The 9292-nt window shown below is 48.4% G+C and overlaps 6 protein-coding genes across 6 annotated transcripts; 2 read left to right on the top strand and 4 right to left on the bottom strand.

Annotated features, from left to right (window-relative positions):
* Positions 1–39: 39 nt before the first annotated feature.
* On the top strand, positions 40–280 carry EJ05DRAFT_481182 (uncharacterized protein; the record flags this gene model as incomplete). The annotated part of the gene is made up of 1 exon (XM_033745014.1): positions 40–280. A coding segment is annotated over one exon (165 nt), but the record flags the coding sequence as incomplete, so codon positions are not given.
* EJ05DRAFT_481184 (NAD(P)-binding protein) lies at positions 169–1440 on the bottom strand. The gene has a single exon (XM_033745015.1). It carries the CDS (start codon positions 1261–1263, stop codon positions 322–324), a length of 942 nt encoding a protein of 313 aa, XP_033595017.1. The 5' UTR covers positions 1264–1440; the 3' UTR covers positions 169–321.
* An 895-nt stretch (positions 1441–2335) lies between these two features.
* On the bottom strand, positions 2336–3489 carry EJ05DRAFT_505928 (nuclear pore complex subunit; the record flags this gene model as incomplete). The annotated part of the gene is made up of 3 exons (XM_033747757.1): positions 2336–3134; positions 3192–3429; positions 3480–3489. 3 exons carry the CDS (start codon positions 3487–3489, stop codon positions 2336–2338), a joined length of 1047 nt encoding a protein of 348 aa, XP_033595018.1.
* A 169-nt stretch (positions 3490–3658) lies between these two features.
* EJ05DRAFT_446538 (Atpbd1b protein) lies at positions 3659–4845 on the top strand (the record flags this gene model as incomplete). Its single annotated transcript, XM_033742238.1, has 3 exons — positions 3659–3947; positions 4003–4103; positions 4171–4845. The coding sequence occupies 3 exons, from the start codon at positions 3659–3661 to the stop codon at positions 4843–4845; spliced, it is 1065 nt and encodes a 354-aa protein (XP_033595019.1).
* A 167-nt stretch (positions 4846–5012) lies between these two features.
* Positions 5013–6580, bottom strand: EJ05DRAFT_296055 (uncharacterized protein). Its single transcript, XM_033740564.1, has 2 exons — positions 6176–6580; positions 5013–6128 (listed from the first exon to the last, which is right to left on the bottom strand). Exons 1-2 carry the CDS (start codon positions 6182–6184, stop codon positions 5181–5183), a joined length of 957 nt encoding a protein of 318 aa, XP_033595020.1. The 5' UTR covers positions 6185–6580; the 3' UTR covers positions 5013–5180.
* A 686-nt stretch (positions 6581–7266) lies between these two features.
* Positions 7267–9074, bottom strand: EJ05DRAFT_490808 (uncharacterized protein; the record flags this gene model as incomplete). Its single annotated transcript, XM_033745921.1, has 5 exons — positions 7267–7337; positions 7405–7458; positions 7529–7597; positions 7688–8232; positions 8323–9074. The coding sequence occupies 5 exons, from the start codon at positions 9072–9074 to the stop codon at positions 7267–7269; spliced, it is 1491 nt and encodes a 496-aa protein (XP_033595021.1).
* Between the last annotated feature and the right edge of the window lie 218 nt (positions 9075–9292).

A 9292-nucleotide genomic window follows, 5' to 3' on the forward strand; every position in this document is an offset into this window, starting at 1 on the left:
TCTAGAGGTCTAGAAGATTCCTATTATTAATTAAGAGAAGGATCTAGAATATATAAGAAGGAATATATAAGGAACGGTCTCTCTATATATTTAGTTCTCTCTCTATCTAGTCTTTACTTTAAGAATTATACTATATTCTTATTATCTTTAAGCTATACTCCGCCGATCCGTTTATTATATAATAGTCTATTATGGCTAGATCCTATTATATAACTCTATTTAGATATATATTCCTTATATAAGGAATATTATATATCTATTTATACCTGCCCTTTTCACAACGTTCATATCTGAAAACGAGCCTGGGTACGTTTAGTAAATCTACGGCTTCAAGATCAATTTTCCAGTTGTCTTCCTGCCCTCAAGATCCTGATGCGCCCTTGCAACTTCTGCCAACGGATAAGTATCGTGAACCCTCGGGTCCAAGTTATTATCTTGGATATACTTGAAGAGCTCCTGTACGTATCCGTCGTACTCCTGTCTCGTAACAATGTAATTGAACAGTGTAGGCCTCTGTACCTTGGCATTTTTCGCCGCCAGCCTGGCCAGCACCAACGGGTCTGGTGCTCCGGACGCGTTTCCAAATGATACTAACGTACCCTTGCGCGCGATACTCTCCAGGCTATCGTCGAACGTTGACTTACCCACACCGTCAAACACAGCAATCACTCCCGCGCCATTCGTTACCTCTTTGACCTTTTCGGGCACGGAGTCTTTCGTGTAGTCGATGAGCACTTCAGCACCATGACTTCGCGCAAGCTCGCGCTTCTCTGGCGTGCTGGCTGTCCCAATAGCGTGTGCACCGACAGCCTTGAGCAGTTGACATAACCATAACCCAACGCCGCCAGCAGCAGCATGAACCAACACCCAGTCGCCTTTCTTCACGGGGTGACTCTCACGAATAAGCGTGAGAGCCGTAACACCTTGAAGGAGGCTTGCTGCGGCAACCTCTTGCGAGATACCGGGGGGAATGACCGATGTATGCAATGAGGTGGCGATGGTGTATTCGGCGTACGCACCCGTACCGATATATATGACACGATCACCTATTTTCAGAGAGTGCAGATTACCGGAACCTGTGGATACAATAGTGCCGGAGGCTTCGCGGCCAAGAACATGAGGAAAAGATGGAGGTTTGTATAGTCCTGTGCGGAAGTAGCTGCGCAAAGTGAGGTTAGAAGATGGTGTCTGAAGTACTGTTTTTGGACATAGGACTGGTAATGCTTTGAATTTAGGAATTGCTAGAGTTGTCGCTAGACACATGCCCTACATCATGAAGTGGCGTGGGGAGACTTACGTGTCGATGTAGTTGACTCCGATGAAGTCATTCTTCACTAGTATTTCGCCTTCCTTCGGTTGTGGCACTGGAAGATCTGTCTTATACTGAAGTACCTCAGGCCCGCCGTTCTTTTCAATGATTACGCCCTTCATAGTCTTAGGGATCTCTTGTGAAGCCATTGCTCTTGCAAACGTGCGTGATGAAGACGATGTAAATTGAGTTCGCAGTATATCTAGACGAGATAACGTTGCAACTCGTGACTGCTTTAAGATTGAGCGACGAAACATGGGCTTATGAACGTTTCAACAGCGGCGAGGAGTTGCATCGACATGATTGCGTGATTGTCCACGGAATCATTCCATGGAGGGTTGCCGGATTGAGCTTTCTCCACTTTCCACTGGTCACGTCATAGCTCGCCGGATACGGACCGCTGTCACGGAATAGAGTCCGAGTCGGAAGATACCATGACTCTGTTTTCAGGGTCATTGGTGAGAGTACCTCCATCTGCCTTGCATTTGTTTGACACGTTTTCCCCGTCCATTCTCTACTTCACCATCATGACCACGCTGCTTCCGAGGGGGATAGCAAGAATCTAACCACTTCAATAAGCTCCTCGAAGATTCGATGGGCCCACATTCTCAACAAAGATGCATTTAACAGCGTAGACTACAATGAGGAATGAACGGGCCCATGAAACAGTACGAGAAAGGAGATATGATTTGCTATAAATGTTATACCTTGCTGAGTTTGATCGCCGCTGGGAGAATGTATTATCACGGAGTGCTACACATCCTACCCAGCATGCGTTGAGTTAAGCTGGATATCTGTCTCATCAAGTGGCTTAGAAAGTGCATTTCTCAATCGTATCATATACACACCTACGGAGTTCAAATATAGTCTAGCAAAAGTTTCCATCGAGAACACCTTTTGTCTCCAAGCTAGTCTCACCAGGTTATGGAATGTAGTGCATCGCCACATCGAATCGACTGGGACTAACGTCACCCATAGACAAGAAACGCCATATACTCCTATGTCTCTCTTCAAAGCCCACTGCCATTATTTGAGCACTTTTCCTTTCGCCTCTGAATCTGATAGTTCTCGGATGAAGACTTTGACGACAGAGCCTTCAATGTCCTCTTGGCCATCTTCGAAGCCAGAGCTCACAGCGACGGCGAGATACCGACCATCCTTCGAGAAGTCCAAGGCTGCTATACTGGCAGGATACTTCTGATATTGCCGAATACGTCGTTTCGCAACGCCGTCCCATAACGCTACGACACCGTCTCCACCACCGGAAGCGAACGTGCCGTGTTTCGGATGAAAAGAGAGCGCATTGACGGGGTATACGACGTCTACACTATCAACAGTCTGTCTGTGGCACTTGAAAGCATACTTTCGTGCTTGCGATTCGGACGATGGGTCAAACCATTCCACAGCGACGCGACCTTCAATACTGCTGCTCGCGTAGCCAGCATCATTTGACATGCAGGATACTGCACGTGTCATAAACTTTAATGAGCTTTCCCGTGTTTGCCACGGCTCGACTTCAAGTAGATTTGGTGAAGGTTGGGATGATTGTGCAGCTGCCGTAGCAAGAGCATCAAGTTCGTAGATGTGTACCGCGCGAGTCGCCATAGCGACGACAACTTTTGTAGCTGTTAAGGAAATTGAGAATGCTTTACTGGGAAGCTGTATCGTATTTGGGACGTGGTCGGGTTGTGATCGCAGATGAATATGCAGAGTCGAATCCCAGCCACCAGAGATGACCATGTCGTGCGCTGGGTCGTAGACCACAGCATTTGCGCCTGCGTCGTGACTACTGAGGACAGTCTGTTCACCTGTGGTCAAGTCGACTCTGAATACAACATTCCGGTCAGTTTGGTATGCCTGGGTCCTTAGTGGTGGCACTCACCTTCGTACATCCCAATCCACGCCTACGGTGAAAGCCTCTTGATCGTCTTTTCCAAAGCACAAGTCTAGTACAGGGGCACGGTGCTCATACTTCTGCAGTATGCGGGCCGAATCTCCTTCAGAGGCATCATATAGGTATACATGCTTGTCCCATGAGGCAACTAGCAGCTTGGGAGAGCTGGACGCGAACTTCACGGCAGAGATGGCATCTTGAGGAGACTCTGAAAGCTCAAACTGATCTATGCAATGTTAGTTCCACCTAACTCTCGTTCCTGTGGGTCTACCTTACGTGAAGTCATTTTGGGTATGGCGAAGGCTTGGTCACCTCAAGCTTGCCCAGATCAGCCAGTCATTGTTTTGAAGCTGCGGGCAACTTCACGGCTTCACTTCCGCTCCGAAATTTTACCGATGTCTGCTAATGGGTCATTATCATCCCAACCTAACTCAAAGCTTCACATATACCACTAAATGCCTTTTGCACAACTCATCGTTGGACCACCTGGGTCTGGCAAAAGCACATATTGCGATGGTATGCACCAATTCATGTCCGCTATCGGGCGCAAATGCTCAGTCGTCAACCTCGACCCCGCCAACGATCATACCTCATATCCAGTCGCCCTGGACGTTCGAGATCTTGTCACACTGGATGAAATAATGAGAGACGAGGATTTAGGTCCAAATGGCGGTGTATTGTACGCATTGGAGGAGCTCGAGCACAATTTCAAGTGGCTAGAGGACGGCCTGAAGAGTCTCGGAGGTGAACCAGATAACGCACCTATCTTCAAAGGAACATAGCTGACGTAGCTATGAAGACGATTATGTACTTTTCGACTGCCCTGGGCAAGTGGAGCTATTCACACATCATGCATCACTGCGGAATATCTTCTTCCGCCTGCAGAAGATTGGGTACAGAGTCCGCCCTCCCTCATATCCCTGATTCTTGCACGCAACCTGGCATGCAAGCTGACATTATTTCGTAGCTGGTAGTAATACACCTGACGGACTCTTTCGTACTCACGCAGCCCTCTCTATATATCGCAGCACTGCTCCTAGCCCTGCGTAGCATGCTGCAGATGGATCTTCCCCACCTTAACGTCTTGACCAAGGTCGACAACCTGTCAAGCTATCCTCCGCTTCCATTCAGCCTAGATTTTTACACTGAAGTCCACGATCTCTCCTATCTTCTACCATTCTTGAACGCGGAACAAAGTGGACGCAATCCGTCTACCCAATCTCTTGGAGATACCGAACGGGGGCTTCCCGAATCCAGATACGCATCTCTAAACCGTGCGATCACATCGTTAGTGGAGGATTTTGCACTTGTCGGCTTCGAGACACTTGCCGTGGAAGATAAGAAATCAATGACGGTACTACTGCGTGCTATAGACCGTGCAGGGGGCTACGTGTTTGGTGGGACCGAGGGAGCGAATGATACAGTGTGGCAAGTAGCTATGAGACAAGACGCAGTTACGATGGATGCGAGAGACGTTCAAGAGCGATGGATAGATCGAAGGACGGAGTTCGATGAGGCAGAAAGAAGGGCATGGGAGGAGGAAGCAAAGGGCTGGGTCGGGGGACGTACAGAACATGGCAATGGGCGTTCTGAAGTTACGAGTACGAATAATGGCATCAAAATTGTTAGGAAAGGGGGATGAATTACGGTCCGGCGCACGACCGATTTCAATATGGCGCAAGCCCAGTCTCAAGAAGCTGGCAATTAAGCTACTTCTGATGTTGACATACGACTTAACATCGATGATAGTGGAGTGCGCTGGTCGCGATACTCAACCAATATCGGCGAAAGTCAGGTAAAAAAATGGCCGATAGCGCTGGCCAAGCTGGGAAAGCAAGACACGATATTATAGGAAAGAATGATCTATTATGTCTCCTAAAGAGGAATTACAAAGTCTATGACTTAAGATGTAGCTTTCGGTCAAACTCCTGAACGCCTTCGCTCATATTCAATAACTCGCTAAATCCAATCACTGCTCTACACCAATTGCGCGTGGTCCATTGCATTCGCATCGTTCATAATAGGATCCTTGGACTCTTCCTGCGCTGTATCCCCGAAGGTCTCCTCCTCAGTCTTTACCGCGTATGAACCCCTTGCACCATTCGGCACGTGGAAACGCAAATCGATCCGTAGAATCGCGAACATATACACAATTATAATCTCGATCCCAAAGTTAACCAGATAGAATGCTACCTTGTGGAAATAGTCTGGCAACGGCTCTCTCTGGCTCACCGGTGTCAAATAACTCGTTGCAGCTCGATAGCTCGCGCCCAGGCATGCCAATATCGAACTCGCGTACAGAATCGCGATCTTCGTCCGGAAGCGTCCTGAGCCAAATTTGTCCGTGCGCTGTTTGCGCGGCAGCAGCAATGCTATCGTGAGCAGTGGGATCGGGTAGAAGCTGAAGAGCATGAAGAACGACTGGCCGTACATCTGGATGTCGCGGTCTATGCGACGCGTGTTCGTGCTCAAGGTGAAAAAGCTCTGCACTGTCGCAGTAATGACCATGACCAAGGACAAGACTATAAGTACGTAGTTCGACACCAGGAAGATCTTGAACCCTTTATGCCAGCCCCATGTCGGATGCATCGCGCGCACCACCCTCTGCGTGAATAGGAGGTTTACGATGAATATGAGCAGCACGCCCGCGGCGACGAAGATCGAGGCTGCGATGGAGAGGTTAAGGTTGGTGGGAAGCGATGTCGAGGCGATGCGCAGCGTGGTGGTTGCGATGCGCGACATGCAGAAGCCAAAGAGAAGTACCGAGAAGATGAACTTGTGGCCGCGGCGACGGTTCAATTGGAATATTGTCATGTGCGTAGCGGCGCCGAGGATGAAGAGGACGAGGAAGACGGCGGTGATCGGTATGTCGACGTGCTTCACATTTGCGCCGCCGAGGGCCCAGTTTGTTGGGCGATATGGACCCTGAATATGTTAGACGAGTCTCATGACTTTTATGTTGTTATGCTTACACTTGACATTGTTGCACGACTTGGTTGCAGATGGGTACCGTGAAACGACACTCTTTGGTGCAGACAGGTTACAGGTCGCTGGGACGGTGTCTTCGCTATTTAGCACAGGTTGTGAAACTTGTACGATGACGTGTTAGAGTGAGTGATGATGAGATAGATTGAAGTGAATCTATGAAAATGTGGTATGAAATGCAGTTCCTGCGTCATCTATATATCTCCTTGTAGGGCCGAGAGAAACGTCCGATAGATATACCTCAAAACCCCTTCTGGCGCGAGAGGCCGACGCCGTTAAGATTGTTGGTGTTGGCTAACGTCTCCATATGGGGAAGGAACGTGCTGGCCCATCGAAATCCACGTGCTAAACCCCGAAAAAACGATGAATGAGCATCGCTTTTGTAATACCAGCCAATAAGACGCCTTCGTTTGTGCAAAGAAGCGCCTCAGGCAGTAGTCTCGGCATCTGCGAGTAGCGAGCGCAGAGCCGACTCACCGACTTCTTAGTGCATCAGATGGCTAGATCGATCCTCAACTGTTCCCTAGTTATTTATGTGCGTGAGAAAAACGAACCCTTGCCGTCGGATCGGTGCTGTGCAGAGTTCCGTCGCGTAGCAATAATGACCACCCTACGTAAATATATTTGTAAGCAGACATCATGTTCGATACAATGTGTCGGAGGACGAACGCCGAGACGGCAGAAACTTGCCGGATCCAATGCTATGATTGCATTATAATTTGTGCATAACAGACGTATACTACCATGAAATGATAGATACGCGATTCAGATGGAAGATGTACGAGCATTAGAAATGGCGACAAGCGATGCCTGGGAACCGAATCCACGCTGGCCATTGAGCTGACAATTCAGCCCTTGGAGAATTTGATAAATGGAGGGCGGAAGGGGATTGTTGGCAAGCTGCGTCCCTGAGATGTTGTTCCGAAAAGACTATTCACGCTGTGCGCTAAATTCGTAGTGCTTGAGTTGCTAGACGTTGCACGATGTGGCACTTGCGTCCGCGACCTCAGTTGGTTTTCTATCGGTGTATGTATTTGCGTAGAAGTCAGCTTCGTGTTATATTTTCTCGACCGGGTCGTCACGCAAGGTGGTCTTCGTGAGTCATGCGACTCGGGCTGTATCTGGGCCAGCGAAAAACACCGATTCTCACTATTGGATATGTGTACTACCATCCTCTATCAGCAGACAGTCTTGTCAAAGGTTGTGTCATACATACTTTGCGTTGACTTGGCTCGAGTATGAATCAATTCGTTTGTTTGGTGGGTGGGAACTATCGTATATTTCAGTCTTGATGTTGAACGAAGAAGCCATAAAAGAGAACCATGTATTGGCTGACTTACATCTGGAACCTATTCCTATGGTCGGCCGAAGGAGCTCAGTGCTCTTTGCGGTACATTGATATTCGGGGTCTGTTTACAAGTTACATATCAGCGAGGCAAGCGACAAACGTTAATGAGAAGATGGTAAGAATGGAAGATATATCAGGTTCATAGTCTCACTTGTTAGCACGTGGCGTAATTGCACTTGAAGTAGTACAGGTTCGGTTCTTTTGATGGTTGCCACCCCTGGCAAATCTATAGGCATTGAGCGCTCTTGATGAGCTATGGACTGCTCTTGACTGCTTGGGTAGCATTCATCATACACCTCCATCCATGCATCAGGTCTCCGCATGGATGGAATCTGACATGGACGCCATGGATAGTCAGATTGCGTGGTTTTGCTCCTTTCAGTGATCTCGCCCTGGAAAATATCATCATAACTGATCTCATCGTTCTCAATGTGAGATATTATAGAACTTGGACCAGAAGCACGATCTTCGGAATCACTCATTTCCGACATGCTAGAATCCATGCTAGAATCCATGCTGCTTGGTGTGCCCGTACGTGCAGGAGCTGTGATTTGAGCGAGCTCGTAGTACACTTGGCTGTTCATGCGGGTGCGTCCCAAACCCACTCCGCTTTCAGTTGATACGTGCATCGGGCAGCCTTGGAGGTCAGTCTTTGCTACATAATCCCTGCTGTGTTCTTTGAGATGTACGGAGCAACTGTAGGCCGGTCAACTTGTACCACTAGACATGGAGATTTTGCGAGTGGAATCTATCTATAGAGATATCGCTGTAGAGCGAGAGACGTACCCTGGTTCTGGGGCCTCGTCAATCAAGACCAAAGTACTTTTCTTGGTCTGTTCATTGACAAGAGTCGCATGTGATGTTGGTCTTCCTCGAATTAGATGGAGGCATCTCGGAGCAGAAACTCTGACTCTCGAGTGGAAATGAGCCTTTGGTAGCGGGCCTATCCTAGTCTCAAGAGTCAAATCAGTATCCCTGAAAACGCGACTCAGCTTTGTCGGCTGCGCCCTAATACTCGAGCCCGCTGATAACTCACGCGACGAAAAGCCATCGTGTAAGCCCTGAAATAGTAACTTGTTGTGGGCTGGAGTAAAGCTTAAACGACGATATCGACAGCCATGATATCTTGGAATAGATTTGAGCCGAAAGCTAGTCTTCGCATTGCTCAGAAGTCGACCCGAAGTTCGAATGCCACTCTTTATGAACGACTTCTCAAAATCTTCAATGGGATCAAGATCAATAATAGCAGCTGAACAGGTGTCTTTTTCAAAAGTGAAGTCTGGGCCCGGGAGTGGTCTGAACGATAGAAGCGGTAATGTAGCAGTTGGTAATCGTTGCTTCTTTGTCCTCACTTGCGTCTGAGCCTCTTTGCTAGATACGTTACATTTTACGGTGTTTTTGAGAGAGGGGGGGTCGCCCTCTACGGCTGTGGCTAGAACAGAAGCTGCGGTGATTGGAGGGTTACGCTGATCTTGACGACCGGATTTTGCACCTGCTTGGCGTGGCTCTAACATCGACACGGAGGGAGCTCTCAGCATTAATGAGCTGGCAAGGACCAGCCTCTCGATTGAATATCTCAGGTGTCGGCGGGATGAATGTGCTTTAAAGCCACTTCCGTCGAGCTTCTTCGTTGTTGATAATAACGGAGCATGCGGCCACTATGCTGCTAAATGTTACGGACGCATACGTCACAAGCAGTATAACTGTGAGGCGCAATATGAAGCTTGATGAAAACAGTGGAGGAGTCTAAAGGCCA

This window comes from Pseudovirgaria hyperparasitica (assembly GCF_010093815.1).
Source record: "Pseudovirgaria hyperparasitica strain CBS 121739 unplaced genomic scaffold EJ05scaffold_44, whole genome shotgun sequence".
Taxonomy (NCBI): domain Eukaryota; kingdom Fungi; phylum Ascomycota; class Dothideomycetes; order Acrospermales; family Acrospermaceae; genus Pseudovirgaria; species Pseudovirgaria hyperparasitica.